The sequence below is a fragment of the Anolis carolinensis genome, chromosome 4 (genome assembly GCF_035594765.1).
Source record: "Anolis carolinensis isolate JA03-04 chromosome 4, rAnoCar3.1.pri, whole genome shotgun sequence".
Classification (NCBI taxonomy): domain Eukaryota; kingdom Metazoa; phylum Chordata; class Lepidosauria; order Squamata; family Dactyloidae; genus Anolis; species Anolis carolinensis.
Genome location: NC_085844.1, coordinates 190776038 through 190799872, shown reverse-complemented (window position 1 = coordinate 190799872; position 23835 = coordinate 190776038). Strand labels below are relative to the sequence as shown.

Sequence of the window (23835 nt, the reverse complement as noted above, 5' to 3'; positions counted from 1 at the left end):
ATGACCACTCGAAGAAACATGGTTACAGGTAAGCAACCATTCTTTCTCCATTATGTAATTGAAATTTCAGGCGGTCTGCTACAGCTGTCAGAATTTCAATCTTTGAATGGAATTCTGGCCTCCGCAAGAACCAAAAAAAGCTCATGACTAGAAATGCCCATCAATACTTCCGATTTAGCATTTCCTTCACCTGTTAGGTTATCATGGTTTCTATTTTATTCATGAACTAAATGTGGAAAGTTCAATGTGCCATCAATGATTTTCTAATTCTTGATGATAGTGAGAAATTGAACTTATTTTAATTGGGGTACAGTGTTCCCTCCCTGCTTTGCGGTTCGCTTTTTGCTCCCTCACTGCTTCACGGTTTTTTCTGAGAGGTGCACATGCACAAATTGTGCCAGTTTCCTTTTTGTGCATGCGCCCTTCCTCTCGTCAGCGTCCAGCAGGGCCATTCTGGATGTTGAGTAGAGGGAGGTGCATGCACAAAAGAGAAACTGCCAGGCACCGGAGAGGAAGAAGCGCAGGAAGAAGGCTTGCAAAGGGGAGAAAGGCCACCTAACTACTAATATAATGTGTAAATATTGAAATAAATAAAGTGCCCCTATTTTGTGGAATTTCACTTATTGCGGGTGGTCCTGGAATGTAACCCCCACGATAAGTGAGGGAACACTGTAAATGTGCCATTGACTGGTCTACATTTTTCTTAAAGATCAATCTTTTGATCTAGAAATGGTAAATGCACAGAAGAGATGGCTAGATCTGAGTGGTGACTAAAATGGGAGTTGTTGCTTCAGAATGACAGTGAAAAGTCAAGAACAATGACCCTTGAATATCTCTGTATTTATCAATAATTTACATCTATAAATTATTTAGTGCCATGGCACTTGTGTGGCCTTAAAATTAATGTTATGACCATCCTGAAAATCTGGCAGTGAAGTTCATTCTTCTCACATGGGAAACGTCTAGTATTCAACACAGGTTTTTAATATTACAGAGATTATTTAAGTCCATGCCATCCTCCTGATAGAATGGAATCTGATAATAATTTGCTAGAGCTTTTTTGTTTTTTGTATAGTACATTATTATTGCAAAAATTGCAATAGAAGATTAGAAGATTATCTGCCATATACTGCTTTGGTAGCATTAGCACAGTCACACTAATTGTGTTTCTCTTTTCACAGTGAGTACTGCACCACAGCCCAAACCAGTAAGTGTAGTAATTTGTTCCTTTTTGAATTGAATTAGACTTTGCATGTAAATTTGGATTTACATAATCTTGACAGAGTAGTCTGGGTAATATATAAAGCTTATTAAAATGCCCTAAGATGTTTGTTTAGATATTAAAAATACTTAGCTTTGTAGAGTAAATTATAGTGTGCTGCATATTTATTTCAGTTCTGTTATCTGGTGCTCTTCCTTTGCCTTATTAGTGTAGAGAATTGTCAAGCATCCACACCCTCCTCCCAGTTATTGCAATTGCCTGTGATGAATATGATATAGTTTTTATGGACAGCATTCTGGATCACATAGGCATTTGGCCTGGTCTCATTCTATTGGGGGAGGGTGGTGTCAAAATAAGTGTTTTATGAATAGTTCTGTACCATGTGAGTATTCTTAATTTAATCTCTGAAATATCTTGAGCACATTCAGAATTAAATACAAGTGGAAATGCATGTGTTAAAATAATTTTGGAAGCTTCATTCTATATTTCTACTATAAAAATGCATTTTCTTTTTAAAAAAATTATTTAAAAGTTTTTAAAGTTACATTTAAAGTCAAAAAAGTGAATTGAGAAAAGAAATATAGTGTAGAAACTCAAAAAATGCCAAGAAAAAAGCAAAAGAGAACAGAAAGAAAAAAATAGATAACCTCCAATTTATCTTCATCTGGCCAAAAGAAAACAACATAAGCTTCACCCTCTAGGCCTCCCAATGTTGATTCCTTTCTCAAACCCCCCCCCCCCCAAATCAATTATTCTCCAGAACTCAAAATTGGCAGGTCCTTCTCTTCCACGTGTAAAAAGTGAATAAAAGGTTTCAAATTTTTCCAAAAAAAAATCTAGTGTCCCTTCTTTTAGTAAACATGTTGATTTGTCCATCATTTTTATCATCCAATCCTCTGTTTTTGGTTTTCAGGTTTTAACTGGATATTTCCCCCCACATACCTTAGGTCAATGGTTCTCAATTTGTGGGTTCCCAGGTGTTTTGGCCCACAACTCCCAGAAATCCCAGCCAGTTTACCATCTGTTAGGATTTCTGGGTATTGAAGGCAAAAACAGCTGGGGACCTACAGATTGAGAACCACTGCCTAAGGCATTTGAATCTAATATTTCTTGGCATGTTTACATGTCTACCACATATGGTAGACATGCTGTTTACATTTCTAGCAAGTGTTGGAAACCTGTTTAGATATCTTAGAAAGCTTTTTCAAGTGTCATATACCATTGATATATCATTTTGTTAAAAAGTGCATTTTCATTAAGAAGATAGCTTGAAGCTATATCTGATATTGAGTATTCTCTTTTATCGTCCTTTTTATTGTTCATTTGGGGTGCTATATGCCATATATCATACCAGAAGTATGAATAGAATTGAAAGAGTAGACTATGATTAAAATCCTATACTCATTTAACTAAGAATAAGCATCATTGAACTATAGGGTTGCACTTTGAGTGTTAGCATCAACAGATCTGTGAAAATATTCCTTCTTGCATCTATAATCCAAGGGAAATTCCTTTCTTCTTTCCTCTTTGATCTTTCCTTCGTCTTATTTGAAGTTCAGTAGGGAAACAGGTACCTGAGAGCTTTTGTGTTTGCAATTAACCCACAGGCTGATAAAATGTCTAAAAATAAGAAAAAGAAATTGAAAAAGAAACAGAAACGACAAGCAGAGCTGCTGGAGAAAAGAATACAAGAAATTGAGGAAATGGAGAAGGAAGCAAGCCCTCTGGAAGCTCAGCCTGAAGCCCAGCAAGAGGTTCCAAGGCCACTTGAGCTGCTTTTGAAAGAGACCCCCCCAGATGAAGATGTACCAGGAAAGACAGGTGTTGTTCTCTAAAATTCTCATATATGTTAGATGTATTTGGTAGTAGTTTGTAGTCTCAAGCTAAGTAAGTTTTAAGATAGGTGTTGTTGCACATTTCTGAAATGTGGGAAGAACACGATATTCAATGTATTGATTACATTGCATTGTGTTGAGCATTATCGTTTAAGCACGACAGTTAGCTCTACATTTCCCCAGCATGTATGATGGGCATCTTAATTTTAAATTGTTTTGGCAAATCACCAGAACTGGGGTGTGGGTGCTGTTTGACTGGTGCATTTGTGTATATGATCAACTAAGCTATGGTGGGTTTCATTTGTGTCTGACTTTACTTTCTCACTTCCCCCATCCCATTCCTTTTCTCTAGAAGATATTTCTCTTGTATCTGAGCAAACAATCTTAATGGAAGGGGTTGAAAAATGCGTAACCGAAATCAATTGCAATGGAATGGTACAAATGGCTGCCTTCTCAGATTCCATTAATCAAGTGTCCGTGAGTCTCGAGGAAGATGTTCACAATGCCAATGACTGTAGCGGCCCCCCTCAGGAGCAAGAAGAGGATGAGACCTCTGCTTACAACCAAAGTAATGGTGGCACAGAGGACAGAATAGAAGAACCTGGATCTGAGTCCTGTGCACCCTTAATTTCAGAGGTGCTGGATGCCATGGTATGCCAGGCGACCTCAAGTGACGAACAGTATCTCAGTGAGCAGCAGATCAGCCATTTACAAGAGAGCATCAGGGCAGAAATACCTTCCGAGGATGAGAATGAAAATAATGGATCTTCTGAGAATAATAAAGGTACTCCACTTATCAGCAAGAGATTCCAGCAACTTAATAAGTTTAATTACAAGTTTGTTGTTTCTGCAAACTCTTGTTAATCAAAAGTGGACATGAAAACTATCAGTTGCCTCCTCATGGGCATGTTATGGAAGAGTTGGGTGCATATGAGCCTAAAGTTTCTTCCTGTCACCAAAAAAAAAAAAAAGCTCCTCATTATCTCTTATTTGTGTTCTCCTAAAAATGCTTTTTGAGTTTGTGTGGCAGATGATAGTTCTCTCCATATGATAGTAACGGGCTCTTCATTCTATATCTAGGAAAATCTGCTGCTGGAAATTTCCTCCTTAATCCTCTTGAGCCTGGGAATGCAGATAAGCTTAAAGTGAAGATAGCTGATCTAGGAAACGCCTGCTGGGTGGTAAGTTTAAATCTCTTTTCTTTATGAGTGACAGGAGCTGTTGATTTCTGCCATCAGCTTTGATGTAATGTAGGCTGCAAGCTTGCTAGCAGTGATTATATTTGTTTATTAAGCCTAGCATGGAGCATAGAGGGTTAGAGCCTTTCCCCATGCACTTTCCAAACTTCAGAGGCACATGGAAGCAGCACTACTTCCTGAGTGCCTTCACTCCAGTGTCAGAGAAAAAAGCCCTTCCCTCAGCTTAGAAAAAAACAAATGTCTCCAGTATTATATATTGGCAGCTGCACACTTTCACTAGCTGCCACAGCTATCCACTCTTTGAAATTGGTGTAGTGCAAGGTACTATAGTAAATTTGTAGACTTAAAAATTGGCTAGACTTAAAACATTTCAATCAATTATCAAGGCTGTAAGGAAAGCTTTAATCTGTGTGGAATCTATAGAAGAGATGGAAAAGTGAGGAATTAAGAAATCAAGCAACATCCTTGAGACTCGCTGTTTATTATAGCATGAGCTTCCATGGATGTCAGTCCATTCTTCAGATGCAGTGCTGGAGATAAGTGTACTGCCACAAGAATATTGGAGTTGCAGGAGACTGAAGTTGTAGTGGGGGTCAGAATAATAGGTGACAGAAAACTACACTATTACACTCCAACTCCACCTCCCACAACCCTGCAACTGAAATTATTCAGTCTCAAAGATGCTCATTGATTTCTTCATCCCCTTCCTATTTGTCTATTTTATGCTGAAATAGACTAATCTCTTTGAAAACTACTATTTCTGTTCTAGATAGATGATTGTTTTCCAAATGGTGTCTAGTGTGAAACATTTGCAGATCACTAAAACAGACTATTTCTATTCAGGACTCTTATTCACCTGCTCATTTAATCAAATACAAGGTTGATCAGTCATCCCACTCAATTCACTGAAAGAACTTCTAGACAAGGTTTTTTTTTATCATGTAATCATCTTGACTCGTTCGAAGAAACTCAAGAAAATTCTGTTCGAGAATTTAAAAACCTATAGTTACAGAGTGTGTTTTGCTTGGTATCACAGTGTCCTAAGATGGCTTTTTCATGAATGTATCAGGCTTATATATATGTATAGATATCAATTATGATGTCAGAAGTGTAAAGTGCTGCTGGATGACATCATGTCTACAACAATGGATTACATACTATGCAAAACTGATTTATTGTACTGTTAAAAAGCTTTGAAACTTGAATTTGAAGAATCAAGAAGTATTGATTCCAGTTTATTTCTCCTTTATCAGTCATGGAGTCCTATAGTCTGCGTTTTGCACAAGTCCTTGCCCTGCCCTCTCGAATCTGATCATGCCCACCATGTCCTGGTTTACTGGTTGGTCATGTTGGTCGATGTATTTTATGATGTTTTTACTTAATTATATTAATTAGGTTGTTTATGTGTTATTATGTTTTTAATTGTGTTTAACTTGTAATCTTTGTTAATGCTGGGCTTGATCCCCATGTAAGCCGCCCCGGCTCCCTTCAGGGAGATGGTGGCAGGATACAAAAATAAAGTTATTTTTTTATTATTATCCCCCTTGATCTTGAGTTCTGAGATAACATGCTTTTCTTCTGCAGCATAAACATTTCACTGAGGACATTCAGACAAGGCAATATCGGTCCTTGGAAGTACTGATTGGAGCCGGGTACAGTACCCCAGCCGATATTTGGAGCACAGCTTGCATGGTGAGCTTTGTCATGTCATGTTGCTTAATGCTTGTCAGTGGTCAGGATTTCAGAATTCAGTTGAAATATGTCCACAACCGAATAGGTGCATCTGTTTTAGACTCTGCTGAAATCTGATTGAATGAATTGTGGCATAGAATTGTGTTAAGACAATATTTTAAAGGAAGCCTTACATTTATTAGACATTCTTGTATTGGTTTTTTAATTGGCAGCACAGTAATAGTCCTATATTTTGTAACCTATCTCCTTACTGCAGACCTATTGATCAAAGTAATTTACAAATATGAAGTCCGAATCAAGACATTCTAGTATATAGACCCTATATGTATCAGGTTAGTTTAATTGAGAGCAGTCTGCCGTTGATTATGATGACTTTTCATCACTGTCCTTTTAGCTTGGTTCTTTTTACCTGACTGACAAAAAAGGCAAATAAAAAGTGTTAGTGTTTAACATGCCACAAAATATGTTGATGTTTATATCTTGCAACAGACTAGCACAGCTGCCACCTGGAAATAACTAATTAGAATTGTGGCTATTCCCAGACAATCTGTTCTCAAATTTAAAAAGCCTGAAATATGTCTCCCATTTTGTTATTTAGGCCTTTGAATTGGCTACAGGTGACTATCTATTTGAGCCTCACTCTGGTGAAGACTACTCACGGGATGAAGGTAAACATTATTCCCTGAATTGTCTAAACTGCCAGGAATGTATCAAATGGTGTGAGGGATGATTTTTAATATATTTCTCAGTATGTTTGCAATATAGTGAAACAAGCTAACGGATTCAAATAATGGGAAATGTGTATTGTCTTCTCACTTGAATGGCAGGTGATTAGGAGTTAAATTTTGTCTCTATGTGGCATGAGCTGATCTGTTCCCTTCATGCTCCCACACACACTTTCCCCAGTGTTGCAGTGCAGATCTTGATAACTTAAATGAATCAAAATAGATACCTGATTGTCTTGAGATTTCATAAGTGCTGATTAACAAGAGTAACAGATGAAACTAAGCAAAGCTGATTTCGACCTTATTTCTACTTAGATACTGCTAATTTTAAAATAAAATACAATCACATTATGTGATAAAATGAATTTGCGTAAATCTATGAGTTTCAGTGGACTTACCTGCAATGTACTCTGTGGCCATATTTTGCACACAGCTGTAAAACTTACAGGGTAGAAATTATGTGGTTTGAAATCAACTACTAGTTTCCTTGTTGGAGAAACTAGATTTGATATGGAGGAAAACAAGGTCATAGGTCATAACTAAATATACATCTTTATACTGGTAATGATAGGGGCTGCAGTAGCTCAGCAGGTTAAACCACTAAGCTGCAGAACTTGCTGATCGGAAGGTTGGCGGTTCGAATTTGCAGATGGGGTGAGCTCCCGTTGTTAGCCCCAGCTCTGCCAACCTAGCAGTTCGAAAACATGCAAATGTGAGTAGATCAATAGGTACCGTTTCAACGGGAAGGTAACAGCGCTCCATGCAGTCATGCTGGCCACATGCCCTTGGAGGTGTTTATGGACAATGTCTGCTCTTCGGCTTAGAAACGGAGATTAACACCACTCCCCAGAGTTGGACACAACTAGATTTAATGTCAAGGGGAAACCCTTACACTTTATACTGGCAATGATAGTTTATTAACTGATAATATTCATACATGTGTTCTGTTTTTAAATAGTTACTTTTTAAAATTTAAGTTTCAGTCCATCTGGGCTGAAGCTACAGAACCAAAGTTGTTTAATATGCCAGCAGGTTGCAACAGGCCAAAACTAAGATGTCTCAGAAATGTGTAATGAATCAAGATCTTGTCCATCTATCTATCTGTCATTAATATTTCCCTCTTTGGTAGGCAAGTTTCATGTTCCACTCAAGTTCCCAAGAAACTAAAACTGAATTAATACTTACGTTTACTGTTTTGTTTTGTTTTTTCATTTCCTCCTTGGGATGACAGACCATATTGCATTAATCATAGAACTTCTGGGAAAAATACCTCGCAAGCTCATTGTGGCTGGAAAATACTCCAAGGAGTTTTTCACCAAAAAAGGTAAGGAGGCAAGAATGTAAAATATGTTTAGTCTTCAAAAGGACGAGAGCTACATTGTGGGTGTAACTAGAATATCCAACTTTGGGGGCTGTTTATTTTCTTTTAACAGCAAATTGTCTTCTTAACTAATTTGAGGCATGGCAAATAATGTTATCTTTTTCTTTGGGGCAACAGTCATATTTGTGTTCGAGGGTACACTCCAAGTGATGCATAAGAGATCTTACATTCCAGGTTGGCTCTCTTTTTCACTGTTGATTGAACAATGAAAGTTCATATAAAGTCAATTTGAACAGGCGGAGAATCTTGATGATTTTCACTTCAGTTCCCAGAAGAAAAGCTGGCATGGTCAATGGTGTGAGATTATGGCAGTTACAGTCCAAAGCATATGAGATAGCTAGAGATTCCCTCTTTTGAAGATTCTTCCCAGAAATATGACGTCTCACTACACTAGAAAAGTACCTTGAACAGTTTTCTTGTTTTGTATCATTCCTAAAGAAGATTCATGTGCTCAAGAATTACAACAGACATCCAGAACACTGGGCCAATATTTCCAAAGAGTGCTTTAAAACACAAGATTGTTCTAGCAAGATATATGAAGCTGCCAAATTAGGTGCCTTGTTTGGAAGAGGGAAAATAGCCCCTTTGATTACACTGGCCAACACACATTTTGGTGCCACAAATGCTATTTCTGTTTTTGGGTATGTTTGACCTGCTGGTTCCAAAAATGGCACCAGTTTCCCCTATCAATTCTAGATTTTGAGTTACAAGGCATATGCCATATACTAGTCTTCATCTGCTCACCCATAGAAAATAATGATAACCATATCTAAGAAACTAGGGCTGATGTGGTCTATTCAATGCAATTTTTGAAGCAACACCTCAAATGACCCCAGGCCTGAAAACCAAAGCACCAAGAAATGTTGTTGTTGTTAGGCTATGTATTGAGCTGTATAATATTGTTCTGTTGACCTTCATGTTTATGTTAGGGATATTCTGTTTAATGTCCCTTCTCATTGTTCTCAGGTGATCTGAAGCACATCACCAAACTGAAGCCATGGGGCCTTTTTGAAGTTTTGGTGGAGAAATATGAGTGGTCCCAAGAGGACGCAGCTGCATTCACAGACTTCTTATTGCCTATGCTGGAGCTGAATCCTGAGAAGAGAGCTACAGCGTCTCAGTGTCTCAGGCATCCCTGGCTGAACTCCTAGATGCTTCAAGCCTGGCACCCTGGCCCTCTACTTGGGTTTACAGCATAATATATATACAGACCTAGATGTCCCAGTTGCCCTTCCCCTCTTCTCCCGAGTCAATTTTTTCCTTGTTGATTTTCAGAGTGAAGCTTCTCCTTGGGGCTTTTAAGATTTTAGATAAATCTAACTGTTCATGTGAGTTTGTGTACTTGACTCAGTAGGGACTGTTGTCAGCCAGTGGGCATCCAGTATGTTTTGCTGTGATTGGAGTTTGCCAAAGAGTTTGTATGGGAATGTGAAATTAAGCCCCTCCCTTATCCTGACTCTTTTCCTTACTCAAGTACCTTACCCTTTAAAGTGTGGGGAATCTTCATCGGGATACACTCCCTTTAAGTATATTGCAGTCATCCCAAGGGGGATGTGAAGAGCTGTGAATCCCTCTTTAGCTCGCTGACTCCGGGAGTCATTTTCTTAGTGCACATCCAGTTGCTGATAGTAAGAGGAGAAATGGCAGATGGCACCAAGGTGGTAGCTCCATGTGGAGCACTGAACTCTACTCAACTCATTCCTTAGGTGTCTGTTCAGCTGCTTGTGTCATTTTTTGTCTTATTCTTTTCAAACATATTTTTATCTAGTTCTAGCCATTGAACCTTTTGAAAAAGTCTGTATGAGATATGCACGTACCTATATGTATTTAAGCATTATTTTTTGTTCCCTCTTTATTAAGATTCACCGAGCCCAGTGAAATAAGCAGCTCTTCAAATCTCAAGCATCTTGTGCTTGAGAAAACTTCACAAGGGAAATAAAAGCAATGGGAAGTCCTAAAATGAACAGTCTCTACAGTAGAGGTGAGGAATGTTCACTCCTCCAGGTGTGGAGTACTGCAACTCCCATAAATCTGATCTCATCATTAACTATGCTGACTGGAGCTGATGGGAGTTGCAGTCCTACTCAACGATATGGATCTATGCATTTGTTGGCTGCAGGAGGGCAACCAGGTTGCCTCGTTTCTGTGCCAAACCTGTCCAGTGGGCAGTTCCTAGACAAAGAGGAGATCTGCCAACTCTGTATTGTGGCCTAGTAGCTGCATGAACATTGTTTCTGCAGTTCAAAGAGTGGCAAAAACAAGGGTAATACCAAGCATGTGGCTGGCCGCTTTGTCATGTGGGCTAGTCTTGTGCCATCAATGCTATCATCTGGGCCTTGTGTAGAATTGTATGTTTAGTAGAGAACAGTTTTCAGGAGAAAAATAGGATATATTCTTACTCAAGAAAATATGGTATTAATCTCTTAGGTTGTCTTTCAAGCCATACTTTGTGCCCATATTGTGATCCCTACTGCATTTCCAGAACTTAAAGAACTTAATGGTATCTAGCTGGTTAATGGGTCTATAGTGCTGGACTCTAGAAATTATCTTTCTGAAAAGAGTTGTTTTTTATGTATGAACATATGAGAAACAATCTATTCTAAAGGAAGTGTAATAGGATTTTTTCCCATCCAGAGATAAGGTATTGCTCTCTGTGTTGTCAAAGGCTTTCATGGCCGAGATCACAGGGTTGTTGTATGTTTTCCGGGCTGTATGACCATGTTCCAGAAATACTCTCTCCTGAGGTTTTGCCCACATCTATGGCAGGCATCCTCAGAGGATGCCTGTTATAGATGTGGGCGAAACGTCAGGAGAGAATACTTCTGGAACATGGCCATACAGCCCAGAAAACATACAACAACCCTGTATTGCTCTCTGTTTGTCAAAACTGTTGCAAAATTGGGAGATCAACAGCAACATTTTTTAAACTCCTTGAAGAGGTGAAGTAACTGACTGGCCCATCTAGACTTTCTTATTTTATTAGAAAAAGTTTTGTGGTGAGTATTGCCTGGCATCAACAGGTTGTCTAAAAAATTCCCTCCAGCCTGCTCTAATGTTACATTTGAGGAAGTTAGGAAGTTCAACAGCTCTTCCTGACTATGGACCAAAAAGACTTTTAATGTTAAAAATTATCCAGGGCTGGAAACCCTTGGAATATTCAGATTTTCAGGTACTGTATAGTACTATTCAATGCAAAAACTGCCAGCAGTAGAGTACCTTTTCTCAGTTATTTTTCTGTGTGGAAAATCCCAGTTTATAGGAAGCCCCTCTCCTGTCTTTTGCACACAGAAATGTGGTGCAATTTTATTTTTGTTTGTTTCTTTAAATTAAAGTCTTAAGTGCTGTATTCCCTTCACAGTCTAATTTGGCCATGCTATCATATGATGCCTGACTGGGGGTTTAGTGGGATCAGTGTTGCATGCGCATTTAGATGGTATTAAGTAACACTCTCGGTGCATAACCGTAAAACGAAAAGGAAAATGTTAGCAACTTCTTAATGCTATTTCTGTTACTTGGAGTATCTCCTTTACCTCCCAAAAGCACTTCCATACCTGTCTAAAAATTTTTTTGATGGGACTAGAATGTATAATAGTACTTTCTCTTAAATAACTGTGAAAACTTGTCGGCAGGGAGACCTGAATTTCCAATGTCAACACATCCATCCTGGCTACCTGAACGGTGCAAAAATGCAGTGTTTCAATCTAATACAGATTCTGCTCCATAGAATATGAGCTGTTTCCATGTCTTTTGTACTAAAAGAGACATGCCGGCATAATACAAATGGCACCTTGACAGGATTGCCTCTGTATTTTGTGGCTTTCACCAGGTTCACTCAACTTCCAAATTGCCATAAAGTGTTCACTAACAAATTTGTACTTGTTTTATTTACCTAAAACCTGAAGGAAAAACAAATACATTTTTATTCTTTCTATTGGGCGCATTGTCTTTTTTTCCTTTGTAAATGCAGCACAATAAAGAGGTTATTAAATAATCTACAGGTACTTTTGATATGCTGTCTGTATTCATCCAGATCTCTGCAGTAGAACCTCTTTTATCTAAATCAGGTACAAGAATTAAATATAAGTGTGTTGATATAATTGTCATATGGGGTGAGAATAATACAGCGATGTAGCAACAGGATTAAAGTAGAAAGTAAGTTTGGCTACTTCTCTGTTCAATAAAATGGTTTTATTGTTAGGTTGAGTTAATTCTTGTATTCATTGATCAGATACTTTTAGTATCATATGCGGTACACATCTTGTGATAACAAGGATAAAATGAAAAATCTGACATTGAATAGTAAAGGGAATCTTTTGATAGCCAGATTCGGAGTAGTGTTGTTATGTCCCTGTAATTCAACATTTAAGTTTGGAATGGGCCGAAGTTTGAATACTGTTACATTACCTGATTTGGTAGAAGCGTGTTCTCTATACCAAATAAAGTCTGCTGGAAAATTTCACTACAGGCTATTAGCCTGTGAATGATGAACAAAAGACTACATTTGATAAGGGGATGGGATGCCATAGTTATGGTTTTGAGCCTGGCTATAGAACCATTGTTCTTGAGAATCAGTATTACTGCATATTTTGAGCTGTTCAAATATTTGCAATTTTGTGTGTGCAATACAGTTAGTCTCTGATAGCAACACTGGATGCAAAGACAGAATAAAAGACAAAACCCAGAAAGCATGGCAAACAACTACATTCTGATACTTCACATGAATCCGGATGAAAAGAGGCAATTTCAACAGTAGTCTATAGTGCAGGATCAATTCTGTAAGGACCTTTCCTGTGAGAAGTGCAACCAATAAAGCAGATAATTTTCTACAGGCTGCTTACTATCTTGCAGGTCTGCATTGTCTCCTGGCTGAATGGCTCAGTTAAAAAGTGTATGAACTTACTGGTGTCTTCATTAGAATGTTTATGGTTCTCTCCATGAAAATGTTTTGCATCTGTTTTGAACAGGGGCAGATTAGAAGTGATCACTGAGCCTAGGGAAATTTCTTATTTGCACTACAACTTCCATATTCCCCTAGCCAGATTAATCTCTAAACCAAGCTAGCTTGTAGCTTCTGGGAATTTAGTCCACAATAACTCTCCAAGCTTTGTCATGCCCCACAACACATACCAGTTATTCCTATAGGGTTTATCTGATAATGGATGGAAATAGTGATTCAAAGTAGCACCAGTTGGCTGGGTCCACTTTCCATGTTTATTTCTTCGTGGTACCCATAAGAAACCCTACATCAGAGGTATTCTGTGGGCAATTGAAAGAGCAGAAGTAAAGAAAAAGCATCAGTAGACCCTGCTAGGATTCTGGTGTCTAAGTAGCTACCTACGGACTCCAGGTGCGAATGCCAGTTCTGTGTTTGGAAAATCTGAAGTTCCAATACAAAGAAGGAGGGGATTTTGAAAGATTCACCCACCCCTTTGAAGCTTCTCTTTGAGGTCTCTTTTCCACAGTCAGAATGGACAACTTTTTAAAAATCGAAGTATGGGGTTGTGCCTGGCTGCCATGGATCTCAAAGAGTCCTTTTAACTTGGCTCAGTGCTGGGAGCAGGTATGCCCATTTCAATCAAAGTCTTAAGATTGCCCTATTCTTCATCTTCATTCAGTTCCTTCTTCTGCAAGACAAAAGAACATTACATGGATCAGACAAAAAAGGGACTTCCACCCTCCTACCTAGTACTGTAAGTGTAAATCATACAGATACCCAAGTAAGTGCATCTCAGAATTTAATCCAGAAATGACACAATGCAGACGTAAAGCAAGTCTGGGATATGTTACATTCCCCCTCCAGCAACAATAAACTCCACGAAGTCAAGCCTTCATAGATGTCCAATTAGCACTATTTAAAGTCAGCTATGCACATAATCAGAACATGGGATCTCTGGACATTTGCTGATTTTCATAAAATTAACGTAATTTCAATGCTTTGTAAATGATTCCTGAATCATCTTCTGAAACACTGGGTGTTCTTAATGCATACCTAATATTACTAATTTTATTATATACACTTAGATCCCATTTTTCCTCCATTATCTGAAAGCATTGTACCGGGTTCATGTAATTGTCAAGTCTCAGTGGTCAGGATAAAAGAATGAATGACCCAAGGTCATCCATTGAGTTTCATGATTCAGTGAGGACTAGAATCTCAGTCTTAAATCCCATCATAACAAATTTGAACCATTATATTACATCTCTGATGTCTGGGACTTGAAGCAGAATCTGATATTTGTTTTATGAAAAGTCAGCTTACCTTTATTTTCCACTTGGAAGTCAGATGGAAGAAGATTGTCTTGCCGGTTGCCAAGTACGAATGCCAGGAAGGAGAGGATTAGAGCATCAAGGATCCCAATGATGCAGAGGATGTATGCCCAGCGCACAGTGCACACTCCCAGTGTGTACTTGTCTGTCTTCTCTCCACACATCCGTTTCACTTCAGGGGAGTCCCAACCATCAGGGTAGAGCATGCAACCAATTGCCAAACCAGCACCTGAAATGGGGAGGGAAGTACCGTTACAATATGTCAGTGACTGTCATTCTCATTCAGGGAAGATTCAGGGGCTTGTGTTATGCCTAAAGTATATGGATGTATTATTTTTTTTTGCTAATTCTGGAAATGTCTAAAGAGAGGCTCCCATTGAGAAAACGATAAATTATGGAGAGGAGAAAGGTCAACATATTTAAATTTGGTGGGGTCAGGCAGAGCTAAGCAATGATTTCATCCATATTTCAGCATTTGGAAATGTTACTTTTTCAATTATAGCTAGTACAGTTCTGGCAGTTGTGGTCTGAAATGCCCACATTTCCAGTTTCTGACCATCCTTGAAAGAATGTAGGGTTCTTTAGTAAATTATCAGCAAACAAATACTGACAAAATCCCAGAGAAACCCCACAAACCTAACATCAATAAATTAAACTACATATAATAGCTCACATTGCAGGCCTATCTGAGGTCTCAATTAACTAACCTAAATGGTCATTGTGCAATGATATATAAATCCTCCAAATTAACATTGAGTCTTTGGAACTCATTTATTCAATCATAGAATTGGAAGAAATCCCAAGGATCATTCAGTCCAACTCCCTACCATGCAGAAACACAATCAAATCCCTCCAGACAAATGGCCATCCAGCCATTTGTCTCTAGAGGACTCCATCACACTCCCAGGCAGTTTATTTCACTGTCAAAGTAAGTAAGTAACTTTATTTTTCTATCCCACCACCATCTCCCGGCAGGGACTCAGGGCAGCTAGCAGGACAAAGGCCCAAAAACAGTAGACAAAGTACAACAATTAAAACATATTGCAATAAAACACAGTAAAATTGACATTATGCAAAATTACATTAAGCAAAACAGTAATTAAACCATAAAAACTAATTTAAAATATATAACGAGTAAAAATAAAATAAGATGGACCACCAGGTTGGTGGAGGGGGATAGCGTAGAGGGGCCATTTGAACTAAAGTGCGATAGGGCTAAAGGGCTTCAGGGCAAAAGGACAAAGTGCAAACATTTCTCGACCGAAGGGGTGGGAGGTGGACGTCCAATTTATTATAGGAAAAGGGTCCTGTGCGGAAGAAAGTGTATTAATTTAATTTTTGGTTATGGGGACTGAATTATGCAAATGCGCAATGAAAAAGCCAAGTTTTTAGCTGCTTTTTAAAAGATGCAAGGGTGGGTGCCTGCCTGATCTCCCTAGGGAGGGAGTTCCAGATGTGGGGCCACTACTGAGAAGGCCCGCTCCCTAGTCCCCACCAACCGAGCTTGCGATGGAGGCGGGAGCGAGAGAAGGACCTCCCTGGATGAACGAAGAGATCGTGCAGGTTCATAGGGGGAAACACGGTCATGAAGGTAGGCAGGTCCCAAACCGTTTAGGGTTTTATAGGTAAGAACCTGCACCTTGAATTGGGACCGGAAAATAATCAGCATCCAGTGGAGCTCCTTAAACGGGGTTGACCGCTCCCTGTAATTTGCTCCCGCAACCTGGCTGCCGAATGTTGTAGTTTCCAGGCCGTCTTCAAGGGCAACCCCACATAGAGTGCATTGCAATAGTGCAGTCTAGAGGTGACTAAGGCATAGACCACCGTGGCCAAGTCAGACTTCACGAAGTACGGTCGCAGCTGGCGCACAAGTTTTATTTGTGCAAAGGCCCTCCCAGCCACCGCTGACACCTGAGTATCGAGTGTCAGCGCTGAATCCAGGAGGACCCCCAAACTGAGGATCTGCGCCTTCCGAGGGAGTGCGACCCCGTCAAGCACAGTTTGCCGCCCTATACCCCGATCAGACATGTGACTTATCTGGAGGACCTCTGCTTTGTCAGGATTAAGCTTCAGTTTGTTCACCCTCATCCAGGTCATCACAGCGTCCAGGCACTGGTTCAGTATCCGAGGGGCTTCCTTGGAGTTAGGTGGAAATGAGTAGTAGAGTTGAGTGTCATCTGCGTAGAGATGGCACCGAACTCCAAAACTCCGAATGACCTCACCCAGCGGTTTCATGTAGATGTTAAAAAGCATGGGGGATAAAATGGAACCTTGTGGGACCCCACAGATCAATGGCCAGGGGTCCGAGCAGGTATCCCCCAGCTTCACCAACTGGGAACGGCCCTCCAAGAAGGACCGGAGCCACTGTAGCACAGTGCCTCCGAAGCCCATCCTGGAAAGTCGTCCCAGAAGGACCATGGTCAATGATATCGAAAGCCACTGAGACGTCCAAGAGAACCAGAAGGGACACACTCCCCCTATCTAGCTCTCTACAAAGGTCATCCACCAAGGCGACCAAAGCTGTCTCAGTGCTGTGTCCAGGCCTGAATTCAGACTGCAAATGGTCTAGAAAATCGGTGTCTTCCAAGAATCCCTGGAGCTGAGAAGCAACCACCCGCTCCAACACCTTGCCCAAGAAAGGGAGGTTGGAGACTATAGTTGTTAAGAATGGAGGAATCAAGGGATGCCCTTTTTTTTATTTTGGGCCTAATTATTGTGTGTTTCAGGCTAGATGGAAAAATCCCTTGCTCCAACAAGGAATTTATTATCCTCTCGAACCAAATTACCAGTCCTTCCAGCTGTTACTATCAGGAAAGTCTTCCTAATGTTTAGGTGGAATCACTTTTCCTTCAGCTTGAGTCCATTGCATTTTGTACTAATCTCTAGAGCAGCAGAAAATAAGCTTTCCCCCTCAGCAAAGTGACACCCTTTCAAATATTCAGTCAGAGCTATTGTGTCCCTTCTCATCCTTCTCTCCAAAATAAACATATCTAGCTTCCTAAGCAGCTCCTCATAGGGCTTGGTTTCCAGATCTTCAACTGCAATAGTTGTACTAGGGCATGTAAAATCACTACTTTACAGATGTAGCGTAGCATATTTACTTTGGATAATTTTTTGTCCTGCATTACAACCCCCAGGAATCCCAATGAATTGATGAGAGATTGTTCTAAAATCACACAAATGATATTGCAGAAATGTGTATTACATGATATCTATAGACCTTTCATTGATATCTAGAGGTAACCAGTAGCCCAACTATGCATGAACATTGGGGAGCAAAATTCATGCCCAAACTCGATTTCAAAATGTTCTGCAGAAGTGCCAAATCCATGTGTGAATGGCCATATGCGGCACAACAATTGCATGCACGCACCATGTAATTCCATGGTATCTCTTTATTTTCTCAGGTGGGTTTACTTTAGCCCACATTGTATGGATCCTGTAGATTGGACCTGAGGAAGGGTGTGATTTTGGGCCTCACCCCCTCTGTCTCTCGCAGAAGAGCTGACAAGAGAGCTACTGTGTCCAAATTACGTTGGCTTGAAATGGAGGTAAGAGAAAGGCAGAATCTTAGCTTTATCCAAACCCTTTTATCTTAATGAGATAAATCCATTATTTCATCAGACAGTCAAATTGGCTAAAGTGAAGCAGGAGGAAAGGTGGTATATTCTGGCTCCCTTCTATTTCCTAGACAGCACACTAAGGATATTCCATCAGTTGCCTTTCTCAGCCCCCCTTTAAGACTTTAAAATGAGAAGAGAAAGTGTTTAAATTAGACTTCTGATGTGACAGGGAGAAAAACATGGGCTAAGATCCTTTTTGAGTTGCCTACACTTACAGTGGAGGAACTTTTTTCCACTTGTGACCTCTTTCCACCTGAGACATTTTAGGTGACCCCAGGTACATATGTATATAAAATAAGTATAAACATCCAACTGAAAATAAGTAAACATTTGCAAGACTTGCTCAACAGGCTGATTTTCCTTTTTGTGGAGCAGAGCCAAAGCCTTTTCTGCAGAGTCAACTGTAAACATTGCACATTGTTGCTCACAGATTTGAGTAAATGTCTAAGTGTTGTTCAGAAACCTTTTACTGTTGCCAACATTTTTGTGACCCCAACATTGAGCGAAGGGGACTCCATTTTGCTTTGGGACCCACAGTTTAAGAAGCAGTGGCCTAGGGAAACTCTGAGCCTTCTATTCTGAGAAGGATTTAAAATGCAGTTTGTATGATATGGCACTACAGCTATCTGGATGTGGGGCATGAAGGCATTCCCTCCATAAGAATCCTGCCCTCCTTTATGAAATATCTCTTCATTCTCCAAATTTCTAGCAGTGCTGTAACTTAAAACTTCAGTTGAGCTCTAGAAATACAAAAATAAATTCATGGAAATTTACCAAAGAAATGCAAACAAATACATTTAAGGGTTCTAGATATGAATGATTTTCAATGTCTCACTTTCTGCAGTACTGGCTGAAGGAAAATGTAATTTGTGGGGGGAGGGCAGAATTATTATATGGGGTCAGTGTCCTCATTTTGCTCCTCATAGGTGTGAGGGATTTCCTCCAAGAGATGGAATGGGATGAGATGAATTAAACTTTTTATTTTATTTTTAATTTTTATTTTTATTTCAACACATTTCTACAAATTGGATGCTAGGTGAGGGCTGTGTTTTGTTATTTTCACTCCAGAGCTTTCACAGCCTTTTTATGGCATTTGTGGGGAACAACCCCAAATCTTGCCTTTGTGGCACTACTGGGAACTTGTGTGAACACTCACTGCAGTTCCCAGGATGCTTGGCTTTGTGTTTAAAGCCAAACTGTGTGGCTTTTCTCTGCTAGCTTATCATAATGGAGCATGGCCACTGTGAGCTATTTGGAGGTCTTTTCAAGCTTCTTATTCTTAAGCTATTTATGCTTTGGGAATTAGAGCATTCTGTAATGCTATTGGTCCCCCTATTGCTTATTTAAAATGCCAGCGATGATCCTGCCACTATGTTATTATTTTTAATTTATTCTGCCAGTGACTTGACCCAATGTACGTATTCTGATCCTCTGAAGGGATCTCTGCACACAATGTAACAGGAGAATACCACCTTTCTTTTCAACATGAATATTTTAAAAGGGTTTACGTGTCTTTACTGCACTTTAGCAACTTCCCATGGTAGAATCATACAGATCTCGTAGGACTTTTGGGGTGGAAAACAACAACATAGAATAGTTGCCATCCTCATCACAAACATTGCTATTATTGGCAGGATGTAATTAAACAATCAGTTCTGTTAATCACATAAACATTGGATTAAGCAGGAGATCCCAGGCAAAATGGAAAGTTCAAAGACATAGCCATGTTAGTGCTAAATATCTGTATGCAAAAGGGAACTTGTAGGATTTGATAAATGTTACACTTTCTTTATTTCAGTCTCAAAGGTGCTACAAATCCTTTCGCAAAGTTGAAAGTTTTGTCATCTTACACAATTTGAGCTTTTTCTAGGTGTAGGTTATATATAGCACTAGAAATCCTATCTCCATCTGTATTAAGTAAGGCTACTCCTTTGATTCTTAAGATTGAGGAGGGTAACTGTAACTTCAAAGTGAATGTTCTGTCATTCTGTTCAGTCATGCATGAACAAAGTGCATTTGTCTTTTCAAACTGGATTATTTTGTTCTGGTTCTCTGTTTTTCCCTTTGACTATTCTTCCAGTTTGCATACTGCTTATTCTCCATAACCTTCCTGTCTGTATTGTTTACATTATTCTTAAACTAAGAATGCATCTACTGTCTAGAGGTAATGCCATTTGACACTACTTTAACTGGCACAGCTCAATGCTATGAAATCATGGGAGTTGTAGTTTTGCAAGGCCTTTAGCTGTTTCTACCAAAGAGTGCTGGTATCTAATCAAACTACAGTTCCCAGGATTCCCAAGGCTCTTGTCCAACATTTAAACTACTACACTACATTGTAGCTCTACGTATAAATTAAGCGGCCTCCCTCCTCTAAGGGTTGCTGAATGGCAATGTCCAGAAACCTCTAATTAACATAGCGAATAGTGAGAAATCATAGAATCATAGAGTTGGAAGAGATCTTGTGGGCCATCCAGTCCAACCTGCTGCCAAGAAGCAGGAAAATTGCATTCAAAGCACCCGACAGATGGCCATCTAGCATGTTTAAAAGCCACCAAGAAAGAGCCGCCTCTAAATCCTAGGATATGCTGTCCAATAATTTCTGGAGGATTACAATTGTCTACCTTTGGTAGAGATAGTGAACTGTCTCTGCATGGATTTGTTCCCCTCTTTTTTTCAATACACTCATGGCATCGTACATAGCTTTTCCTAGCCCCTACTACTTTGTTATTCTTTACCTCCAAGGCGTTTCTGACTCATGGAGACCCCAAGGCGACCTTATCACAGGGATTTCTTGGCAAGATTTGTCCAGAAGCAGTTTGCCATTGTGTTCCTCTGAAGCTGAGAGTGTGATTTGCCCAAGACCACCCAGTGGGTTACTTTATCCTCATATGAACGCCATGATACAGGTCAGACTGAGAGAGGAAAAAGGACCCAAAGACACCCAGTAAATTTTAGCAGTCAATGGAGATTCAAATCCAGACCTCCCAGTCATGGTTCCAACTTACTAACCAATCCAATACATTATAGGTATTCAAACAAATATTTAATATTGGCAATCTTGTTAGAAAATGCTAATAGTGCTGAATTGTGCTCCCCTGGAGGTTTTCAAACAGAAGCAAAATGATAATCTCTAAGGAATATTTTAGTGATGTATTCCTTCATTTGCATGGGCTTGGACTATATAGCCTTTGGTGTACCTTCCAATTCTATCATTTTATGTTACTATGGAAAAAGTTACTGAGAGCAGCTAGTTTAGTTAAGTTTTCAAAAAGAATAAATTCATCTAAACGAGTCTAGAAATCCTTAAAATTCAATTAGGTAGCACTTTCAACATTAGGACATGAGCAAAATCTTTTGATTTCTGATATTACTACAGAAAGCTAGGTAATCTCACAATAGAGGCCAGAATAAGACAGCATGGTTATCAGAATCTAGAAGCTGCTTGTGTTTGTAGTGATGAGTTAGTTCTAAATTGTACAACCAACATTTTGGCTGGAAGGCTGCTGCTAAATATTAAGGTCCAGCCATGTCATTGTCTACTCTAGGACAAGTCACTGAAGACAAAAAAGATAGACTGCTTCATTAGAAATCATAAGTGTGCATGCAAATATGTAAATTGTGGCTTGTACAAACATGAACTTGCCAATTTATGTATTCTGTAAGAATGCCAAGTGTAGGGCCATGATAGTGTGCAAATACTTTGGAAGTCTGTGTTAGTGGCAAAATTTGGTTTGTGCGTAAATAGTACATGCAATAAAACAGATAACAAGGTGGTTAATTCTACTACAAAAAACTAGTATTTGTACTGAAACCCTGCCATAAATTTTTTGCTTTAGTGCTGTTTCATAGAATAGAAGAGTCTCAACAGAAAAAAAATATGACACACAACATGGCTTTGTAGGTGACAATGGACTTTTAATCCAAATAGCTCTTACCAGGAGTATCTTTGCTTCACAGATGACCTTCACATAACAAGTCTGGAGGAACAGAGGCAAAGAGCTATGTCCTCCCTGAACATAATAATCCCTTGGCATCTGATGATATTAGCACACAGGTGGACATTTGGACAGGGTTTTCACCTGCCACTTATTAAAACTTGGTTGTGGGGCCAGGCTTTCGAATAACAATTAGCAGCACTAATTTTTATTATGTGTGCTGGAACTCAATTGACAGACCCAGACTTTTAGACTTAAACATGCCCATCTGTATTTTATAAGTGTTTTTATGAATGTCTGATGTAATTTAATAACTTTTTAATTGATTCACAATGTATTGTACAATTTTATATATGTGTTTTATTGTAAGCCGCCCTGAGTCCCCTATTGGGTGAGAAGGGCGGGATATAAATATTGTAATAAATAAATAAATAAATAAATAAATAAATAAATAAATAAATAATCTCTCCCAAGTTCCCTTTGCCCAACTTACATGCTGCCAGCTGCATCCAAGCACACACCTTGTAGACGGTGGCTGCATTGCAGAAAAAGAAGAGACTGAAGCAGAGGATACAGCCAATGATGAGGAAGGTAGAGACCCCCACAAAAAACATGGCTGTTTTGAAGGCACTGGAGGGAATGGTGCCAAAGTCCAGCGGGCTGCCCTTGCAAATGAGCTCGCCTGTGAGGGCATTGCCAATGCAATAGGAATAAAGACCAAAGTAGCCAGCTTGTGGTGTGTCAATGCTGTCCCCTATCCAGTAGGGTTGGATGAAAGTCACCACCATGATCACAGCAAAGCAGAGTGTGAAGAGTGCCCACAGGACTCCCATGGCTCTGGCGTTCCTCACATAGTTGGTATGGTAGATTTTGGCTGCCTCTTGGGCCGGAAGCATCTTCGACATGGTGATGCCGGAGGTTGGAGTGGGTCGTCTCTTGTAGGAAAAGAAGTAGCGAAAGGATTAGAAGTGGGTAGGGGGCTGGGGAAGATCAGGCTTGGAGCATCAAAAGTACAACTCTCTCTTTCTCTGTTGATGCAAGGGGGTGTGGCGAGTGTGAAATACAGACTCCGTATTCTTGAAGGTGGCAGGTCGAGCTTCTTCACTGATAAAGACCCAAAGGAGGAGCTGTCACCCTCTGAGTCCCCACCACAGAGTTCAGGCACCAGTCTCACTGTCTCCTTTCTCTTCTGATCAGCTCAGCCAGAGGCTGCTGGAGTCTGAAGGGTGCTTATCTCTGCCTTTCGCTGCTGCTACTTGTCTTCTTTTCCTCAGACGTGACGTTTCCCAGGAGGCTGCCAACCTCACCCCTCCCCTTCGAGGGAAATCATCCACTCTCACACACGAAGCCCCTGCAGCCACCTGCTCTGCTGCCATCACTGGGTCCAAGGAGGAATCGCTTCCTGCTCTTGCTGCTTCCTTTCACCTCCTGTGCCTCTTGCTTCAGGACCACGGACAGCAGCCAAGGAAAAGCCACATCCAGGGAAAGTAAAGGAGATTTCAGTGAGAAGGAAGGGCCCGGCAGTGTTGGCTTTGTTGCTGTTCCTTGGATGGGCAAGAAAGATTATTTCCCCTCAACATAAACGTTTCCAAGTTGCCTAACAAATACACTCAGGAACTCTTCCATCTTGTTGAGAGGAAGGGTTACTACAAAGCTACAAAAGGTGGCAGACTCAGTTTCTTCACCCTTTTTTAAAATAAGTAATTTTTATTCAAGAAGGAAAGAAAAAAATAGAGCAATGATACAACAAACAAACATTGGTGGGGGAATATATAATACTAAAAACTTCACAACTACATTCTCTCTACTACTTTAGAAGTACAACTGAATACCTATTAGCACAAACACAAAAATGTACACACAAAACTAAAATTAATAAAATAAAAAGGCTTAGCTACAAACCTCCCATTCATTATAATCGGATAGTCTCTATTCCTTATCAGTCTACCACCT

At 39.8% G+C, this 23835-nt stretch overlaps 2 protein-coding genes across 5 annotated transcripts in view; one reads left to right on the top strand and one right to left on the bottom strand.

Moving 5' to 3' along the window:
- Positions 1-12049, top strand: part of srpk1 (SRSF protein kinase 1) — a 43946-nt gene extending 31897 nt beyond the window's left edge. For 3 of the 4 annotated variants that reach the window (XM_003226477.4, XM_062978436.1, XM_008119330.3), the window contains 8 exons: positions 1182-1207; positions 2830-3043; positions 3410-3841; positions 4138-4238; positions 5841-5948; positions 6547-6616; positions 7905-7997; positions 9021-12049. In XM_003226477.4, coding sequence (XP_003226525.3) covers positions 1182-1207; positions 2830-3043; positions 3410-3841; positions 4138-4238; positions 5841-5948; positions 6547-6616; positions 7905-7997; positions 9021-9205 — 1229 coding nt within the window. In that variant the 3' untranslated portion in view covers positions 9206-12049. The remainder of the gene's footprint in view (positions 1-1181; positions 1208-2829; positions 3044-3409; positions 3842-4137; positions 4239-5840; positions 5949-6546; positions 6617-7904; positions 7998-9020) is intronic. The other variant, XM_008119328.3, reaches the window with a different exon arrangement.
- A 688-nt stretch (positions 12050-12737) lies between these two features.
- Positions 12738-23275, bottom strand: lhfpl5 (LHFPL tetraspan subfamily member 5). Its single transcript, XM_062978437.1, has 3 exons — positions 22376-23275; positions 14314-14550; positions 12738-13678 (listed from the first exon to the last, which is right to left on the bottom strand). Exons 1-3 carry the CDS (start codon positions 22785-22787, stop codon positions 13662-13664), a joined length of 666 nt encoding a protein of 221 aa, XP_062834507.1. The 5' UTR covers positions 22788-23275; the 3' UTR covers positions 12738-13661.
- Positions 23276-23835: the final 560 nt, after the last annotated feature.